At 35.2% G+C, this 21,086-nt stretch overlaps 1 protein-coding gene across 12 annotated transcripts in view; it reads left to right on the top strand.

Moving 5' to 3' along the window:
* The window catches only part of CCDC148 (coiled-coil domain containing 148), a gene marked incomplete at its 3' end in the record, with an annotated part of 459,403 nt that overhangs the window by 47,281 nt on the left and 391,036 nt on the right, over window positions 1-21,086 (top strand). For 6 of the 12 annotated variants that reach the window (XM_081052570.1, XM_081052568.1, XM_081052569.1 and 3 more), the window contains exons 2-3: window positions 16,495-16,557; window positions 17,506-17,627. The exons of 4 other annotated variants lie outside the window; for them this stretch is intronic. In XM_081052570.1, coding sequence (XP_080908696.1) covers window positions 16,495-16,557; window positions 17,506-17,627 — 185 coding nt within the window. The remainder of the gene's footprint in view (window positions 1-16,494; window positions 16,558-17,505; window positions 17,628-21,086) is intronic. 2 more of the 12 variants (XM_081052565.1, XM_081052572.1) reach the window with 1 other exon arrangement.

The following is a 21,086-nucleotide window of genomic DNA, read 5'->3' as shown; positions in this document are numbered from 1 at the left end:
ATATAGCTATGTGTGTGCACCTGTGTTTGTGTATTTCCTAGCTTTGCCCGTAGGGAGGGTCAAGGAGCAGTAACATCTCAATAGCTGTGAGCACATCTGGTGTCCAGATCTTAACTCCTAAATACCATCCTCCAAGGAACCAGAGCTCTTTGAAATAAAATAGTTAATTCTAGGACTGTGAAAAGCAAACCATGAAATGAAACTTGAAAAATATGTTATCCCAGAGGAGAAGCAAGTGCTCAAAGAATGATTTCAAAAGGATATAGAACTCCTCAAACATATACGTATTTTTATATTCCTTTTGGTTCCCTGCAAGGACACTTATTACATAGTTTGGATATAACAATGAGGTTTAAATTGATTGCCAAAGATAGATTGGCAAAAACTAGAGCTAAAGTGGGGCAGATTGTTAAAGCCAGGGATAGATATAGATTAAAAGTAAATGAAGGTTAAAGCAGACTGGATAGCCCTGACAATATGAGGGAAAATAGACTATGTGGGAAGGAATCTGGAAAGGATGAGGAGAAAGTCCCTGAAGAAGAAATGGACAGTTGGTGATTTCAGGGGCCTGGGCATTAACTTACTAAGAATTGTGTTAAAGAATAGCAAGAGATAGAAGAAACTATCTTATGGAAAAAATGCTAGTTCCAAAGATTATGGAGTTTGGAATATCTCTCTTCAGGTTGAGAGAACAATGGGAAAAATAGTTTCAAGCTGAGCTTGTGGTGATATCTGGATCCCCCAGTTACAAGGGCATCTGTTTATTTGAAAGTTAAAGTTGGAGAGGTTGGAGCTGAAAAAAGCTTGTGAGAAAAAAGTAATCTGCACTGTAATCACATTGCATATGGCTAATTTGCCTTCACATATAGGGAAGCACTGATGTGTACTGCAATAAGTCTTAAAATAGGCTAATCATTAACATTACTTGGGGAACTTTTAAATATACATACAGTCTCAGAAATCACCAGGAATCACTGCTGTGGTGAAAAGGGTGAAACCAGTTTCTTCAAAACCTATTTTTGCCATTTGTCATTTAACCCCTCTGAGCTACAGTTTTCTCACTTGTCAAGTGAGGCTAATAGCTATTTTATAGTGTTATAAAGTACGGTAGAGATGTATTCTCAATAAATGTTAATTCCTGTTATCCCCTTGTATCCCCAATTAATACATTTTTTTTTTAATTCTGTGATGCCTCTCATTATAACTAAAACCAAACAGAAAGTATACTCCAAAATCCTAGCTGAGAGTAATTTAACCAATTTCGTGTAAAGGAGGGCTCTACATTAGGAATGAGAGGAAAGGCCATGCTCTTGGCGCTTGAAGGCCTTGGGTAAGGCAGCGGTGCAGAAAACCGGGGGATATGATGCAAAGCCTTTTGTTTCAGGATGCCTTGATGTTTTGGCAAATGGGCATGACCAACCAGATGGTGTCAGGGAATGTTCTCTCCCTTTTTCAAGTGACCCTGTCTTGCCAAAAGGCCACCTCACACTCTAGGAAGGATGCTGGGCTCCCTAAGAAGTTGCCAGAAACCTTGTTTGACCTACAGGAATGTGAGGAGGCTAAAACCTATCTTACCAGGCCATGGAAACTTAACTATAACACCGCTCAAAGGAGATAAGAAAAAGCAGGAATTCATTTGGTGTTTGTACTACAATGGAATAAGTCTACACAGGCAAATTTGTAACCTATGATTCCTTTACTTGTAAGATGTGTGTGTTCCCTTCTCGTTCAATATTTTTCATACCATGTATTTTTATTTGTTTTTTATTTTTGTTTTTAAGGCTACACAGCATTCCATTAAATAGCTATGCCATATTATTTAACTAAACCCCTGATAGGATATTTTTGGTTTCTTTTTAAGTATTTATTAAAAACATAGTATAATTAATATGTTCTTTCATAGATCTTGTGTATGCCTCTGATTATGTCTTTAGGATGAATTCCTAGAAGGGGAACTACTAGGCTTTCAATACACATTGCCAAATTAGTCACCAGAAGCCTCTAGCAATTTGTATTTCTTTAATGGCATGTCGAGGAGTCATTTCACTACACACTTGCCATTACTGTGTCATTGCTATTTTTTAAATGTCTCTGAGTTTGTCAGATAACCAATAATAACAGCTAACATATAAATTGTGCTAATTACGTAGCAGGCACTGTTTTAGCACTTTATATATGTAGCAGACAGAATTCTAAGATGGTACCTGAGACTCCCTGCCCTCAGGTATATACACCTTGTATAATCCCCAGCAATGTAAATATGAGGAGCCATTACTCCTGTGATTATGTTATTTTATATTGCGAAAGGTATTTTGCAGAGGTAATTAATGTCTCAGATCAGTTAACCTTGTGATAGGGAGATTATCTGATGGACTTTGTTTTCTCAAATGAGCCCTTTCATCGTCATCATTTAGAGGTCAGATACAGAGGAAATGAAAGAAATTCAAAGTCTGAGAGGGGTTTGACATGCGAATGATGATCTCTGGTGGTCTTGACGTGGGAAGGAGCTACATGTCAAGGGGTGCAAGCAACCTTGGGTTGTTGAGAGTGGCCTGTGGCCGACGACACTGAGAGTGGCCTGTGGCCGACAACACTGCAATGGGAGCCTCAGTCCTATAGCTGCAAGTAACTGAATTCCGCCAACAGTGTGAATGAGACTTGCAAGTGGGTTTTCCCCAGAGCCTCTGTAGAAAAATTCAGCCTACTTGGTACCTTTATTTCAGCCTTGTCATTACCTGAGCAAAGAACCCAGCCATACTAGACTTCTGACCTACAGAACTGTGAGCTAATAAATGGGTGTTGGTGGTTTGTGTTGTTTTTTTTAATGGAGGCCACAGAAGTCAGCTCAAAGTGGTTTTCACAGGCTAAATTGGGCATAATTGGAGCATCAACATAAATAATTATAGTAACAGAGTGCTAACCATTGAATAAAATGAATCTATACAGATATAGAAAAATAAAAATATACATAAATTAAATGTTTAATAAGGAATGGGGCATATACAGCATTTCAAAGTAACTCTCTAAAAACTACTTATTAATTATAAGTAGACAAAAGAGTAACTCTATGGTAGAGAAACTTGGCAGATGCTACCTTCATTAAGTGTTCAAAGTGGATATTATCAGTAATGGACAAAGGACAATCAGGTTAGGATGCAATGAGGACACAAATCACTTTTGTGATATTTCTGCCAAATACGCGTAACCTGAGTCTAATCATGAAGAAACATCAGATAAAACCAATTTGAGGGCCTGTAATTTTCAAAAGTATCAAGTATATGGTTTTGTACACCTAAAACTAATTTAAAGAAAAGCATCAATATTATGAAAGTCAAAGACTGAATAGCAATTTCAGAGTGAAGGAGACTAAAATGAAAACTGAACGCAGTGCTTGATTCTGAGCTGGAGATTTTTCCTACAAAGGACATTATGGGAACCTTTGGCCACACTCTGTGTGGCGTCTGAGGATTGGTTGATAGTAATGTTAATGTAATCTTGTTGACAGTTGTCTTGTGGTTGTGTAAGACAATGTCGTTGTTTATAGGAAAGACACCCAAAAGTCTTCACCAACAATGGGGAAATCAGGGTAACAACTTCCTCTGAAATGGAAACTTCCTTCAGAAAAACAAATTTCTACTGTGCTTTTAACTTTTCTGTTAAATTTTAACTTTTCTGTTAACTTTTCTGTTATTGTTTCAAATTAAAAATATATATATATTTAAAATATTTTTAAAAGAAAATATTTTTCCCTTCAAGACCTTTGTAAATTTATAAAATACAGATCCAAAAGAAGAAAATAAAAATCGTTCTATTCATTTTACTGTGGTTACATTGTGACGTGTAGCTTCATAATCATTGGTCAAATATTCATGTACACACACACACATATATATATATATATATATATATATATATATATATATATATATATATATATACATACTTAAAGAATTGGAATTCTGTGTCTTTTGTATCTTTATGATTTTTTACTCATATATAATCTAACGCCATTAAACAGTATTCTACACTATTAATTTTTATGGTAACTTTTTTGTATGTAAAATTCATTGTGTTATCATTTGAAATGTTCAGATTTGGTTTTAAAATTAGTTGAACACCTCTCAGCAAGTTTGTCAACTTCGTCACCATGTCAAATAAATCTCAGCTAGTAATTATAGAAGATATCTTGGAACAATTAAACTAATCCATACTTCAAAGAAGATCGATGCCTGAAGTTTATGCACTCTTTCCCTTATAAATACTTCCCTTTGGATAGATCCCAAAGTATCATTTTCTTGACCTAAGAACGCACTAACATTGATAAATATTTCACTACCCTCTCCACCTCATAGCCCCATCCCCAACAATGAAAGTCAAAGAGTAAATATGTGAATATATCACAATTTATTTATTCAACCACTCAGGCATTTGGATAGTTCCTAATTTGAGGCTACTAGGAATAGTGGTGCTGTGAACATACTTATACGTATCTTCTGGTGAATATATGTGCACATTTATGTTGGGTATATGTAGGAGTAGATTGGCTAGGTCGTAGTAGCTAAACTGCCAATGAGTTTTCTAAAACAAATGTACCAATTTATACTCCTACCAGGAGTGTATGAATGTTCTGGTTGCTCCAGCCTCTTACCAACGTTTGGGATTTTCTTTTCATTTTTAGCCACCTTGGTGTGTTTAAGAGGTATTGCATTTGGGTATTAAATTGAATTTTCCTACTGAATTAAGATGAGCCCTTTTAATGTGGGTATCAGCCATTTAGGTATCTTTTTTTTGTGGAATGTTTATTCAGGTCTTCTGCCCCATTTTCTGTTGTGTTGTCAGCATTTTCCTTATTAAATTGTAGGTATTTAAAAATACCAATATTCTGGAATCAAGTCTTTTATTGAATATATGTATTGTGAATGTCTTTTTCCACTTCTTGGTTGCCTTTTCATTCCCTTAATGGTGTATTTGGATGAGCAGAAGTTCTTAATTTTAGCATTTCTCAACTTGGTACCTTTTGTATTTATGCTTAGCATTTTTTTGTGTATGAACAGTTTAAGAAAGTTTGTCAACTGTAAGGTCATGAGGTTCTCTTATGTTTCCTTCTAAAAGCCTTATTTTTTTATCTTTCACATTTAAATCTTGAATATATCTGGAATTGATTTTTGTAAATGGTGGGAGGTAGGGGTGAAGATTCATTTTTTCCATATGGACATCCAACTGACCCAGGACCATTTATTGAAAACTGTTCTTTGCACACTTCACAGCAGTGTGCCTCACCTCCATCGTAAATCAGGTGACCATGTATGTTTGGATCTGTTTCTTGAATCAATACTGTTGGTTGCCCTATTTGTCCATCCTTGCACCAATAACACACTATGTAATTACTATACCTTCATAATGGATTTTGATATATGGTACTGTAAATCCTCCAGCTCTGTTCTCTTTTAAAGATTCCCTTGGGTGTTCTTTGTCCTTTACATTTCTATACACCTTTTTAAATATCAGCTTGCCAATTTTCACACACACACACACACACACACACACACACACACACAATCTTCTAGGAGTTTTACTGAGATTGTATAAATCAATTTGGAAGAGTTGACATCTTTACAACTTTTTTGTCTCATCTACCATTTAAGTAATTTGCTGAGAGTCCCAGTTTGAGTGGCACAGCTGGAATTCAGTCTTCAGTAGGAGGATGCTAAAAAGCCCAACACTATTCTAGAGTTAAGATACCTTAGTTTTGAGGATATGCTCTTTTGATTTCAATTATATTTTAAAGGAACCTATTTTGTTGGTCTGATCTATTGTTATATATGAATATCTATATATAGAAATATCTTTTTAAAACCTCTCATTGCATGGATACCTCTTATGCCTCATGTCTTTGATTGCCACTGACAAGTAGTACAATAGTCTTATGTTAGTGACTATTTCATATACTGGGTATGCCCCAAAAATGTATACACATACTTGTATTCCTCTTTTGTTATCAGTATATATTGTTACAATTTTAATACAGTTTTTTCATTTCTTAAAACGTGTATACATTCTTTTTGGTGCCCTCTGTTTTATTGACCATTATATTTTGAACCAAAGTATTTTGATGGTACTTTTAAAGCCAAGTGGAACACCATATGCAGCCAAACTCTTACATTTTGTCCTTGTGTTATACGATAATTTGCCCCTCACCCCACTCCCTAACTCCCACTCTCCACACCATTCCCGGGCAGAAAGGAGAACTGTTTCTTCCCTCTTTCTGTAAGGGAGAGAAATTGTTTTCCTCTACCTCCCCCAGCTTTCATAGGATATTACTGAGATTTTTCCATGTAAGGACTTCCAAATGGTTGTTCAGAGAATATGGATCCATGTGGAAGGAGAATATGAACTAAAGTATAGTGGAAAATTTCCCTTTCCTTTCCTGTGTGAAAGAGTAAGTTGAAACAAATATTTAAACAGAAGAAGATTGTTAGACTTCTTTCATTCACTACACCTTCAGCTCCTCTTCTCACGTCACATTTTCTCCCTCTTCTCCAGAGTGGAGTTGTTCATCCTGAGTTAGGTGCCTCCTATCACTGGAAATTCCACTCAGACCTGCCTTCGGGCCCACTTTTGATGCTCTCTCTCCTCTGCAGTAAATTTCTAACTACTTCAATGCAGCCGATCTAAACTGTGAGTTTGCCTCTCTAGGGAGGGAGGATGCCTTCATTATGACCCAAACTTGATGGAACTGGAAAGAGGAAATGGGAAGTGGACACAATTTTCTGTTCTCTCTTTTGTTTCCTCTAATTTTTGTTCTTCAGTCTTTCTCTTCCTCCCTCTAAACTTTATCTTAACTTCCTTTAATCTTTTCCTTTGTTTCTTCATGTCTTAGCCTAGAGAACTTTTCCTTAATTAGCAATAATACAAAAATGAATTAATTTATTTTACCTATTATGATTATTTAATTTATTCAAAATGTATTTAGTGCTACTGTTTTTCAGACACTGCCATTTAACAGAGTTTTATCATCTTTGTTGTTAAAGACTGGTGGATTGCTATTAAAAATTAAAAAAAAACTTTTTGTAGCATTTTAAAAGAAAATTCCTTCTTACATAATTGATTCTCTGTGGAAACACTGTGTATTCTGGAATAATGAAAACCTTCAAATATATTCTTCTATGTTACTTTTTGATAGTGGAATTAAGTTTCTGAGGATTTTTTCTTTCCCCTTCCAGAACCATCTACATGTCTTTTTACCTACTCTCTTCTATGTTGAAACTGCAAATGAAATTCTATTGGAGTTTTAAAATAATAAATTTTGCTAGATGTAATTTTCTCATGCTATTACTGAGGAGCAATGACAGTAATATTTCCTATTATTTTATGCTGTGCCTTTATTAATGAGTACTTTTATAGAAGAATTTTTATACTGCTTTATATGGAGAGGCATTATAATCTCCTGGGTGATTCATGTAAATCCAGTCTGTATCAGTTGGGAATTTTGTTTGGCTGAAAGTTACAGAACCTGATTGCAGAAGCTCGGGGATTTATTTTTTTCATAACAACACAAGTCCAGAGAGAAGTAGTCTGCGACTGGTATAGCAGATTCTTGATATCATCAGTGTCCCAGGCTCCCTTTAGCTTTCTTTTCTGCCATAGCTAGTATACATCTTTCATCCTAAAACTCACTACATAATCATAACAGCCTCTTTGTGTCTAGTTTCACAGCCACATTCCAGGCACAAAGAAAGGACCGGAAAGAAGAGGCAGTGCCTATATGAAAAAGCAAATCTTCCCAAATTCCCAGTAGACCTCTGCTTATATCTCATTGGCTGGAACTGTGTCACATGTCACCTAGTACCTCAGAGGTATCAACAAAGACCAATATTTTAACCCTGAACAAGATTGTATTCTGTTAGGAAGAAAATAAGGGAGAATGGATATTGGCACCGAGCTGTGTCTGCCACAATTTTAAACTTCAGATGATACAATTTTCTCAGCAATAAAAAGCACATCAAAATTCCATTTAATTATTGAACTCTATAACCTTGCTTGTGGCCTGACGTTAACAGTTTTCTTTTAATGAACAAGCTTATAATTAAAAGAGAGCAGTGCATTTGTGATCATTAATTAGGAGATAAAGTACTCTGTTTTGAATCATTTTGTTAAAGATGTCAGAAGAAATTTCTCATTAAAGGCACAACAAATTTGTATAAAATTATTTAATTATATTCAAAATTAAAGGTAAAGTTGACTGGATATTTCAGGCTGGGCTTCACAGAATTGTTGCAGCTTGGTTGGGTCAAGCTGTTCCAGAAGTAATCCAAGCTTGGCAGGTTCAGAAATAGGTGTGATGGGGTGACCAGTCTTTGGGACTCTCACTAATAGAACCCACTGGATAATCAGTTATACTCTCAAATGTAATTGCATTAATCCCACAATAGATATAATTATTTCAAAATAAGGTATTTTGGACTAATGTTTGTTACTCTTAAATAAATATATATACATATGTGTATATACACATATATACATTCTCTCTGTAAAATTTCAAACATTTCATTATAGATAAAGCTAAAGTCCCCTTTGAAACTAACCTCCAGTTTCAGTATCCTCTCCAGTTTGGTCTATTTGTATGTCCTTTAGAGATTTCCTTTGTAGAGTATGTGTGAATGTGTGTGTATGTGTATAATATGCATATATTATTTTGTGTCTGTGAATATTTATATGATGGTATCACATAGTAGGTACCATGGTGCAACTTGCTTTTTTTCACTCCATAATATATATTGGAGATAAGACCAGATAATCTGTGTCTACTATGCAAAGAATGCCTTCTTTAACCTCAAGCCCTTGGAGAAGTAAGATGGCATAGATATCCTTAATTACTAATAAATAGAGCCATTGTCCATGTTTCTGCGTGGCGTGTGTGGGCGGGGTTGTGTGCTGTGACTGACAGTTAGCTGGTCCAGGGGCGTCCTCAGCTGCAGTTAACAGGAACTTACAGTCTGTGCTGAAACTCACCAGGAGAAAGTGGGATCGTTACTCCTTTTCTACTTCTTGACATGCACATCAATCCACTGCCCATTTTGGTTTGGAGTTTGTTCTTGATAATAATTTTCATCTAATACAGATGAACCTGGATTTTAAAAGTTGGTGAAGAACAGGTGAAAAGTATGTGTTTGCCTCTAATACTACCATGCCTGAGGGACAAGGCTGATCTGTAATGTAATCATTGTTACTTTTTTCAGCAAATATATATTGAGTGTCCAATGTGTGTCAGGCACTATTTTAGGCACTCTGGAGAAATAAAGATGATATCGAAGGCCTTGCTTTCGTGGAGCATACAACTTAGTTGTAGAAGGGAACAGTAAGCGAATAAACTAATCAATACCTAGTATAATGTCACTTAGTGAGAAGTGCTATGAAGGAAAAGAATTAGATTGAACACATAGAGAGTGATTGAGGGTGGAGGGGGCTACTTCAGATGAGATGGCCAGGGCAAGTCTCTCTGTAGAGCCTGAATAAATCTATATCCCTTTCTCTAGTATGTAATAGATGTTCAATAACCATTGCAATAAATGAATAACTCCATCAATAGCCATATACACAAAGTAGAATAGTAGCACAAGAGGGAAGAAAAATCATCTCTACCTGGATTAGGAGAGGCTCAGTAGGATGCTTGCGAGGAGAATGAAAAACAAGTAGGCCTTGGCCAGAGAGGCAAGAGTAGAGAAAGACATTGCCAGTTTAGGTCACGGCATGTGCCAGGGCAGGGAGGTGTGAAAGAGCAACGTCAGTTTTCTAGTGCTAAGTAACAAATTACCACAAATTTAGTGACTTAAACAACATTAATATATTATCTCATAATTCTAGAGGTCAGACATCAGAAATTGGCCTCATTGGGTTAAAATTAAGGTTTCAGCCAGGCTTGCACTCCTCTGGAGACTGTAAGGGAAAATTCATTTCCTTGCCTTTTCCAGCCGCTAAAGCTTGCCTTGGGTCATGGTCCCATTCTCCAACTTCAAAACCAGCAGGGTAGCACCTTCAAATCTTTCTTTTCTCTGACCTCAGCTTCTGTCATCCCATCTCCTTCTTTCACTCTGACCCTTCTGCCTTCCTCTTACAAGGACTCCTGTGATTACATTGGGCCTCTCTGGGTAATCCCGGCTAATCTCCATAGATAAAGTAATCTGATTAGTTGCAACTTTAATTCCCCTTTGCCAAGTGACATAATATATTCACATGTTCTAAGATGTACACATCTCGGGAGACCTTGTTCTGTCGACCACAAGCACTGTGTATTCAGGGATCTGCAAATGGTTTTAAAATGCTGGAGTATAGCATGCATATGAGGTAATGGGTAAGGAAGAAGCTAAATAGGTAAAAGCTAGATTTAAAAGATCTCTGTCATTTATGCAGAGTTTGAACCTGTCCTGGAAACCATTTGGTGGATTAGATACATTTGAGTTTTTGAGGCACTTGAGAGTAATGTTATTCTCGTAATTACATAAATACGCATATATACATTCTCTTTGTAAAAATGCAAAGGTTTCATTACAGATAAAGCTAAAGTCCCCTTTGAACCTAACCTCCAGTTGCAGTATCCTCCCCAGTTAGTCTACTCATATTTGTCTATCCTTTAGATTTTTTCTTTTGTAGAGTGTGTGTGAATGTGTGTCTTTCTTACTTGACTTGCCATTTTGGACATGCTTAAATTGAAGACATTGTCAACCTTCTTCTGACATGATTTGGGAATCCATTTTGTCATCCTGCCTACCTGGACTTGAAGTAAGAGGCTTGTCTGCTTCCTCCTCATCCCTTTTACTCCTAACTTTCCCTCAGTTGAGAGGTATCAGATAATCCATACTTTCCAAATCTTTTGTGTAGATTCCTAAACCATTTGTAGATCCCTGAATATACAATGCTTGTGGTAGGCAGAAAAATGGCCCTCCAAAGATGTTCCCATCTTAATCCTCAGAATTTGTGAATGTTATGTTGCATAATCATACCAGGAACTTGTGTGATGGTAGCTGGGGCCAGAAAAACAGATAAAAGGATATTGCAAATATCCCCCCTCCCCACCCCACACACACATACCACTGTGTGGAAATTTCCTGAACCCCCCTTTTTTTTTCCTGTGTACTTCTCCCCCCTCCTTCCTTCCCCCCCCCCCCAACACACGCTCTGGTTCAAGCTTTTGTTTCTCAGTCTAGTTGTGTAGGACACCTCAGCATTAGGAGCACAGCGATCCAACCACCTGAGCCACCAGGCCAGCCCCTTTCCTGTGTATTTCTTTAAACTGCATATATATGCATTTTCTCTTGGGCTTTTGAAATGATTAAAATAGCTTTAAGGACATAGCAGGAGTAAGGGCATGAGAGGCTCCACTCTCTATGGAACTCCGAAGTTCCTCAGAAAGTTTTAGGTTCCTTGCCTTAGAAAGATAATCAAGTTATTAAATGAAAAGCAACTTGTAGAACTGTACATATATCATGATTCCATTTATATGAAAATTAGATATGAACATTTACTTCTATGTGCATATAAAATATTTTTTAAAAAATAGAAAATAAAACATTGAAAATGACTACCAGGGCTAAATACAACTGGAGTATTAGGGCTGTGTGGGGCAGGAAATTTTAATTTTTACCTTATAGTTTGCTATACAGTTCGGTTCCATTAGTTTTTCCAGGACAATCATTTTACCTTATGCTAACTACAATACGTAATGTTTTATATTGGAAGTAATATGTGCCATTCTGCTTTGAATTTAAAAGAGAATTCTTCGTGTTTGAAAAATACTCCTTAAGCTAGACTTTGGCTATAGGGTTTGAACTAACACTTAAAATGTCATAATTTGATGCTAAATCCAAGATATTTCCTCAGATTGGTGTTGTTCTCACACTGTTTGGCCTGGCAGAATCCCCACCGTCTTTGAAAACTTACCTAGAGGGTGATTGGCTAATCCACATATCTACACAGTTCGGCAGTTTAGAGTTAACAAAATATCCATATGTCATAAAATACTAAGCCTAAGCACAACTGACATTTCCTTCCTCAATATATTAAAAGGGATTTTCTTAGGAAAGAGAAGAATGCAAATTTTAACACTGTTAAAAAAACACTTGTTATATAAATGATCTCTTTGCTATTTTTTTCTCATCTGTAATGAAGTCCTGATTGTTTACCTACCCCGAAGAGACTAGTTAAGGTCATATATTTTTTTAAAGTTTAGATTCTCTAGTAAATCTGTAAAAAATTAACTTCATATTAAAGTGTTTTTTCAACCCTCTAGCTACTGCAAAGCTATCCTTTTGGTTACCTTGCTCTGACTCTGTTTAATTTGTTCCTCCTGGTCTTCATGAAGCCCACATAATGTTTCTGACCATTTCTACATAGTTCGAATTTTGATGACATTATACATCAAATGTTCTTCCTACACCATAAGAAATTTCTCATAAAAATATATAATTTAAAAAGTTTTTCAGTAATTGAGTAGATCTAAAAGGTTTAACATTTTGATAACACTCATAAGCAACTTCTAAAATGTCATACAATGTGAACATGGAATGATTTCTAAAACTAAATGCTCTTAAATTATTTAACATGGAAAATTCTATTCAAGTAGTCATTACTCAACCAAAAGCATTTTAGTTATAGGCTAAAGTAGCCACTTTGAATTTCTCACTAGTAAGCATAAAATTGAAATGGCCTAGATGATATATACTTGTTTGGGAATCAGACGATGTTTGTTTTAATACAGTTTTATAATCCCTTACCTGTAGTCTGCAGGGCCAGATGTATTTTGAATGTTTCAGCTGGTTAGAAATGTGATATAGAGCTTATTACTTATCAGCACCTCAGAATTAAACATGTTAATACTTTTGCACTAATGTATGAGAGTTCACATCAAATAGGATAAACTTCAGTTTGGGTCAAGTTTGCCAGCAAATGATTTCAGTTCAGATTAGATTAGGCTACCATATTGATTATGAAATAAACCTTCATTTTCAGAGATTTTTGTATGATGAATATAAGATTTTGGACTTGAAGTTCTCTGTGATCTTGGTCACTTTTTTAGGCCTCAGTCATCTCAAATGCTAAAATAAGAAGTTAGACTAAGTAAAATATTTATTTATTTTTTGTGGTAAGAAAATATTTTTTGTTGTTGTTAAATTATTTTTCAATTAGGTTGACATCCAGTATTATTTTAATTTCAGTTATGCAACATAGTGATTAGACATTCATATACCTTAGAAACTGAACAGACCAATAACTCTAGTACCCATCTGGCACTATACATAGTTATTACAATATTATTGACTAAATTCCCTATACCATACTTTATATCCCTGTAACTATTTTTTATAACTGGCAATTTATTAGACTAAGTAAATGGTATGTGAACTTTTCAGATTCTAAGTCAGAATATCTGTTTAATTCCCTGATATAAGAAACAATACAATTATTAATAAATCAGTTTCATAATATCTTAGTTTAAAAATTGTTTACCTCAGAGACTCTTAATATTCTTAAAAGGTAAGTAGTATTGTTTATGATTTATATATAAACATAAAAGGATGTAAATCAAGAAGTATTTCCACTTGGTTTTCTATATAGTTGGAACCAAACTAGGTTTCAAGTTCATGAAGACAGATTAGTTTTTGTTTGCAATTTTGATTTCCAGAATGTGTTCTAGTGCAAAGTTCTTATGGTCATAATTAAAATTCGAACTATGTAGAAATGGTCAGAAACATTATGTGGGCTTCATGAAGACCAGGAGGAACAAATTAAACAGAGTCAGAGCAAGGTAACCAAAAGGAAATCTGCAAAATTCCCTTTGTTTCAGAGCCTCAATCTTGTAATCTAAACCCCAAGAAAAATGAGTCCTAAATATAAAGGGGCTTGACTCTCCATTGAGGAAGGACTAAAGCTAATCAATTAGAAAACTGGTGAGGTCTCTCCTGGATGGAGATGGCAAACTTGGATAGTTAAGTTATGGGTGGGAGAATGAAATGAAAACTAGAGGTGAGATGCAGCAGGCCAGAGCTCATGAACTAGCTGCTGAGCACAGTATAAATTTGTTTTAGAGACCTGCTTTATTTGTTTAGAACCTGTATTAAAAAAAACAAAAGAAAATGTATTTGATTATCTAGGTATGGAATGCTCTTTCATCTCCCATGATTTCTACCACTCCCTATGGCTGTGTACCTTGTCACTCCCCTCATTTAACTTACTTGATGGCCCCTGAGGGCATTGAAATTTGCCATTCCTCTCTGTAGGTTATGCTATCACAGCAAATGTTCAAAAATTGAAAGGTGGTTTTTGGAAGAGGGAGGCTATAGTATGGACTTAGGAATTGTTATTGCAGTTCTTCTGAGGGAATATAAGATGTCCAGCTACCACCAGTTACCTTTTCCTCAAATAATATTTATTGAGCATTTAGTATTCTGTGCTAGGCCCTGGGGATGCAATCAGAAATAAGACAAATGTGGGCCACATGTCTATGGAGGGAGACAGACATCAAATTGTTGCAGAAAAACGGCAAGACCGAGAAACTCAAGCGGCACGCAGAGATCAGGGAGAACACGGTTTTATTACTCCAGCAGGCTCAGTGGGATCCTTCCCAAAAGACTGAGCCCCTAGCAAAGTTTTGAGCAGGTTTTTATGGGTTGGGGACTTCCTTGAGTCGGGGAAGGGGTAGGTGTCATCTGGTGATTGGCTCAAGGTGTGGCTAGGAGGGGGTTATGTGGAAGTGAGCTGGGGCTTAGGCTGGGGACTTCTCTCTCCGCTGGAGCCACCATTTTAGCTCAGTTCCACGTGTCAGGGAACCATTTTAAGGACAGTTTCCCCATCAAAATTAGTAAACATGCAAAGTGAAGACTGATACAAATGATTACGGAAAGTAACGAGTAGGATGAGAGAGAAACAAGGGGTCCTCCCTTATTTAGATGGAGAAGTCTGGTTAGGTCTCTCTGAGGAGGTGATATGGTCATGCTAAGCCTGAGTAGGAACCAACGAGGTAAAAAGAGGAAGGAGATTTCTTTAAGGCAAAGGGCACAGCATGTGGGAAGGCCTTGAGGCAGAACAAACTTGGTATATTTGAGAAATAGAGAGACCAATGTGGTCAGAATATGTGAATGAGATAAGGATATAGAAATAACCAAGTTTGGACACCATTCTAAATGGTCATGGGAAACTATGAAAGGGATTCAAGCAAAGTCAGCTGAGAGCTTTAAGAGGTTACTTGCGCTGCTGTGTGGAGAATGGACTGTAAGGTACAAAGTGGAACTGCTGCTGTCATCCCGGAAGGAGGTGATGGTGGCTTGAGGCTGTGCAGATGGACAGGTTGGATGTGCGATACCTTCCAAAATGAAGAAGAATCTTAGTGGATAGGATGTGGGTGTGAATAGAAACTAGACTATAGGCAGAATTGTCAATGTAACTAAAGGCTTGACAAAAGAATCCCTGGACCAGAGACCCTATAGGAATGACACACTGGAGTTTATCCCTACATTCCTAAAGTTGGTGGGCAGTCACCATGATTCCTGACAACATGGCAGAGTTTCCAAAAGTCATCGGCTTGAGCTACTTTCTCTTCCATTTTAGAAGATTTAGGTTACTACAAAGGCCACTAGACATGGGTAGTTCAACCTAGTGGATATGGAACCAAAAAGTATGAAAAAGGGTTACTGAAGGAACCACTTGACTAGTCTGTTTCCCTGGAGGTGCTTAGTTCAGTTTGGGTTCTAAGGAAGGAGAGGCTGATGCAGAGTTTGGGGTGCTAGATATTTATCAGGGATCCATACCTGTGAAAGAAGAAGGAAGAAGCAGCATTGGGGAGATGAAAAACTCTGTTTCAATGCAGGTTCAACAAATCCTGCAGGGAGCCCTGGAGCATGTCTTGCCCATCAGAGCGGCCCACATTGGGTCCAAACTGATGGGCCTTTATATCGCTATCTAGCTCAGTCATTTGGTGAAGGCTGCCCCAGCAGTGGTACGTATAACTTTGAACAAGATTGTTCTCTGCAGCTGAGTCCAGCCCTAAAGGAGGTAACAGCTGGGCATCAAGTGCATTCTAGAAGTGGATTACATATCCCCAAGTCTACTGTAAGTGCAATATTGCTTAATAGAAATAGTGAGAAAAATTAGCTAGCTGATTTATTCTTTATGTAGTTCTTTTTCTTTTCAGGAACTCAAGAGAAAATATACATAATTTTTAAATTACAAAATACTTATGAGACACTGAGACAATCCAAGAGAGGGGAATTAAGAGGTTAGAGATTGGAAGGAGAGACCAAGAACAGGAAAGGCACAAAGGGTTAAAAACTAATAGAGGAAAGTTTCTAGGAGCAAAGAGAAGCAAATTTTAATAAAGTACAGAGTTATGGCACCCAGTCCTGGGCCTTATATTTTTTAAAAAAATACTACAATAAACACTTTTTAAAAAACGTTTTTTAAATCACATTGTAAAATTTTAGTTGTCTCTTGTTTCCTTGACAGATATGGAAAACATGAATAAAAGAGAGCGACCATTCATGACAATTCAGAAAAGCGATAGCTCAGGTATATTTTTTTCTACATCCAAGTCTGTTTTATGATTTATGGTGAATTATGCATGATATACAACTGGAATGTTGATTTTCAAAATTTTAATGTGGAAAGCTCATTTCTGGTTCACATTGAAAGTTTCTCTAGTCCTCTTGCAATGGGCGTTTTAATCATCTTCAACAGTGATCAGGATATCCATGGTTTCCTTCAATGTACTGATTCTTAAATCGTTTGGACCCTTCTTATAGTCATGTGATACAAGATATATTTAATAAATCTTAACTACTTTACATGGCACCAATTAATTATTCATATAATTGGGGCAAAAGTACAATTTTCACTTGAATTACTCAGTTTATTATAGTTTATGCTATTTGGCTTTAGAGTACCCTCTACTTATATTTTAATTTATCAAAATAGTTAATATACTAAACTATTTGGATAGAGAATGCCTGCCCAAACATTTTATCATTTTAATATTAGATTTTTTTATCTTTGAGTTTCAACCTTTTTTCAAATTTAATTGAAATTATTTTCAATTTTTCTGTTAGAAGTATAGCTATGACTTAAAAAAATATATTTACTTAATTTGATTCACAATGATGTTACACTTAAGCACCCACAGTTGATGCCGAACACATTTTAAATTTAAAAAAATGTGGTTACACTTTGTAGCTTGACATTATAACTTTCTAAAATTCTCAACATACTAACTTAAATGGAGATATTCCTTTTATGCCCTTTTAGAAGTAATTTTATATAAGGAATATAGTGGTAATATTGCTGAAGTTTCTATAGATAGAGGTTCAAATATGCTATGAATGTTGTGATATATTATTTCTTGTATTTATTTTAAATTACTTAAAAATAAGAATTGTAGTTAGCATGTTGCCATAACTATATTTTGACTTCCGATAACATGATATTATTTCTTTGTCATTTTCTATTTTTGATGAAAAACAGAGAATCTGGTATGCCGTGTGAAAAATGGAATAAGAAGCATCAAGTATAAACCAGTAGACTATCAACAGTTGCATGCATTAACTGAAGCAAAAAAATTAGCTTCTGCCTCTATAGAACTAAAGGTTAGAAGGTGTGTGTGTGTGTGTGTGTGTGTGTGTGTGTGTGTGTGTGTGTGTGTCTGTGTGTTTTCTGCTTTTGCAAAATTGAATTGCTAGGAAGTAAGATGGTATTTAAATGGGACTTTGAAAATAAATAACATTACAAATAGGTTTAGAATCTTCCAAGTATTAATAATAATGAATAGCAATTAACATTTATTGAATGCTCTCAGACACTGTGCTATATAGTTTATATTCATTACTCACTGAACATTCATAACAACATATAAGGTCTGAATTCAAATTTATTTTTAGAAAGATTGCTATTTCATTAATTTTCAACAATTTCTAATTTAATCTGAAAAATAAAAATTGCTAGTAAAAGTGCCAGCCATGGATGATCATGTGATTTAGGACTCCTTCCGCAACACCATTCAAATATGCCCTCACGTGCCTATTTTAGAATTCTCTTTTTTGCTCTGACCTAAGAAAAGGTGTGAACCTTGACTAGATGTAAGGGGTTTATATGCAAGTGATTGTGCACAGTATTTTAAGACCATATATGGTTTACAATTATTCATGTAATGTGTTTCCCTGTTGTGTAAATAATAGAGTATATTATAAACAGCATTTTCATTGCTTCGTTCCATTAAAAATCTGGTTTGGCAAAGTAACATATTAAGTTGTTTACAAGTTTTCATTTGTATTTGATATTTTTGTGTAACATTAATTTTGCAGGTCTTTTTATTGTTAATATCTTTTTAAAAATGCAACTGTTATCAATTCAAAGCACATTTGATACCCTATTCTAGAGAAATTACCACATATCCATGACCTATATTCCCTCAAACTAAGAAGACCTCTTAAAAAGTAGGGCATTATTTGTTTGGTTCAGATATAACTTTAAGATAATTTAATATTATCAGGACATTCAAAGAAATTTTAATGGGAAAATCACTCATATAACTATCATCCTGATAAAACTGTTTTCATATTTCTGACTTCTATTCTGATCCATTGAGTATGCACCACATATACATATATATAAACATAAGCATATATATGCATATTTGCTTTTCTTCCATGATAAACACAGACATGAAATCCTGTATACTTTTTCCCCTAATATTTTGCCACATAATCTTTATAATATTTAATTATTACGTGATATGGAATGTACTTTTTGCAGAAATGGGGCAGAGGTAAGTCAGTGTTTCTCAAATAAGCCCTGAAATAATGTTACATTACATATGAATGCCAATAAAAAACATGCAGTCTGGTGTATAATAACAGGACTTGATCTCAATGTGGTAGGAAGACTTTTCTCAGGAAGTGACATTGGAATTGGGATCTCAAGGCCAATAAAAATGAACTGAGCAAAAACAGGAGTGATGCGTACTCCACATAGAAAAAGATGCATGCCTTATCACATCCTGATTTTTGGATATTTGGATTATATCCCATTTTATGATATTGGAAGTTATGCTTCAGTAAATATCTTCATACACAGACACCATTCATGTTTTAGAATCCTCCATCCCCATAGGCTAAATTCCCATGTTTGGGCTATTTGGGAAAAAATATATGAATGCTTTTTAGCTTTTTCCCAAAGTATTGTTCTAATAAGGGTGCCACCACAAATGTTTCCTTCATACCCATGTCAGTATTGGAATATGTACAGATATATTCCTAATATTATCCACATATTTATTTTGTTCATCTGTTTATCTGTCCATCCATCCATCCATCCATCCATCCATCCATCCATCCATCCATCCATCCATCCATCATGCGCCAAAAAAAAAAAAAAATTGGCTGAATTTGTAATGGTTGAGTGTTCAAATCAGTATTTGGTCAAAGTGACTTTCTTTTTTTTCTTAGTTTTTTAAAAATTATTGTTTATTGGGGAATACTGGGGCACAGTGTTTTTCCAGGACCCATCAGCTCCAAGTCAAGTCATTGTTTTCAATCCAGTTCAATCCAGTTGTGGAAGGCACAGCTCACTGGTCCATGTGGGGAATTGAACCGGGGACATTGGTGTTATGAGCACTGCGCTCTAACCAACTGAGCCAACCAGCTGCCCTGTGAATTTCTTTTTGATAAAATCATTATCAAAGAATAAATGTATTTAAAAGTTTTAATGATTAATGTGGCTTTTAAGGTTTGACATTAAAGTGCAGGGACAATAATTTCTCAGCATAGTCAGCTGCTAGATAGCTGTGTTATTTGTGAGGTTAAGCAGATATCATTTTCAACTGACATTTTAAATAGCATCAATAACCCTTTTGCTCATAGAATATAATTCAGGAAGAAGCTTTTTAGTTACATATTTTCTAGAAACAACTTTGTACCTGGAACTCATAGTTTGGCAAATTTCAAAAAATCCTGTCTTCAACTACTAGACATGGTTCACAGTCTGTAGCAATCATTTTGACCAGCTTTTTACTTCCATTTTTAATCTCCATATATTCATAATAATAAGGAATTGCCATTTTAAAGCATCTTTGTAATATCTGTTGTTTTGAATTTTGGTTAGTCAGAACAAAATGTGTCCTGGATACCTCTTTCTTCATTATACAGTATTCATTTTTTATTATATCTGTATTATGGAAACTGTTTTGGGAATGTTGTTCTACATGATTTTTGAAGTCTTCCCTTTTCACTTAATTAGTGAAAGTTGACTAATTTTCATTTAGCATGTTGACATTTCACTTCTAATTTATTCATGCAAAATGTGAACAATTCCCAACTACGACTTTTTCTTGAAAGACTCATGGCTTAAGTGGTATTAGATATCTAGAAATGAATTACATTTTTTTTTAGTATATGTGCTGCCGAAGAGAGCACAACATTTTTTTTAAAAATAAAGTTTATTGAGGTGACAATTGTTAGTAAAGTTACATAGATTTCAGGTGTACAATTCTGTAATACTTAAAGTTTATTTTGTTTAATGTTATGAATGCTAATATACCAAATAATCTACACCAACTAGAATTATGAATATAAAATTTCTGTTATTTTTTGTTATTATTTAAATTTTTATAAAATATGTGTTGGCTCAAGAAGAATTCTTCCAATTTTACATTGTTAACACATTCTCTCTTAACATTTGTATTAATTAGCAGTCTATTTCCCTATTCTACTAATTAAATGTGCTCATTTTTTGCACATAAAATTAACAGCTTTAACAATCATAATTAATTATTACAGCACTTTACTCTGGCATTAAATGTATTAAATGTAAACATACTTAAAACTGAATTATAGAATCTTAACATTTAAAGCATATAAGGATATTTTTCTTCAAGTTACATCTAGAATACTTTATTAGAAAAATAACAAAATTATTGTTAATTAGCAATAAATTAAAAGAAGTCTTGCCTGATTTGTATTCCTGGTATTATTACACTGATTAGATATGATGGTCACCTATATAATCACTGTGTCAGTCATTGATCTTGCACAAGTCCTGGAATGCCAGAT

Source organism: Rhinolophus hipposideros (genome assembly GCF_964194185.1).
Source record: "Rhinolophus hipposideros genome assembly, chromosome: 6".
In the NCBI taxonomy this organism is placed as follows: Eukaryota; Metazoa; Chordata; class Mammalia; order Chiroptera; family Rhinolophidae; genus Rhinolophus; species Rhinolophus hipposideros.
Note: the sequence above shows the minus strand (reverse complement) of the source record. Positions and strands in the feature narration are given on the sequence as shown.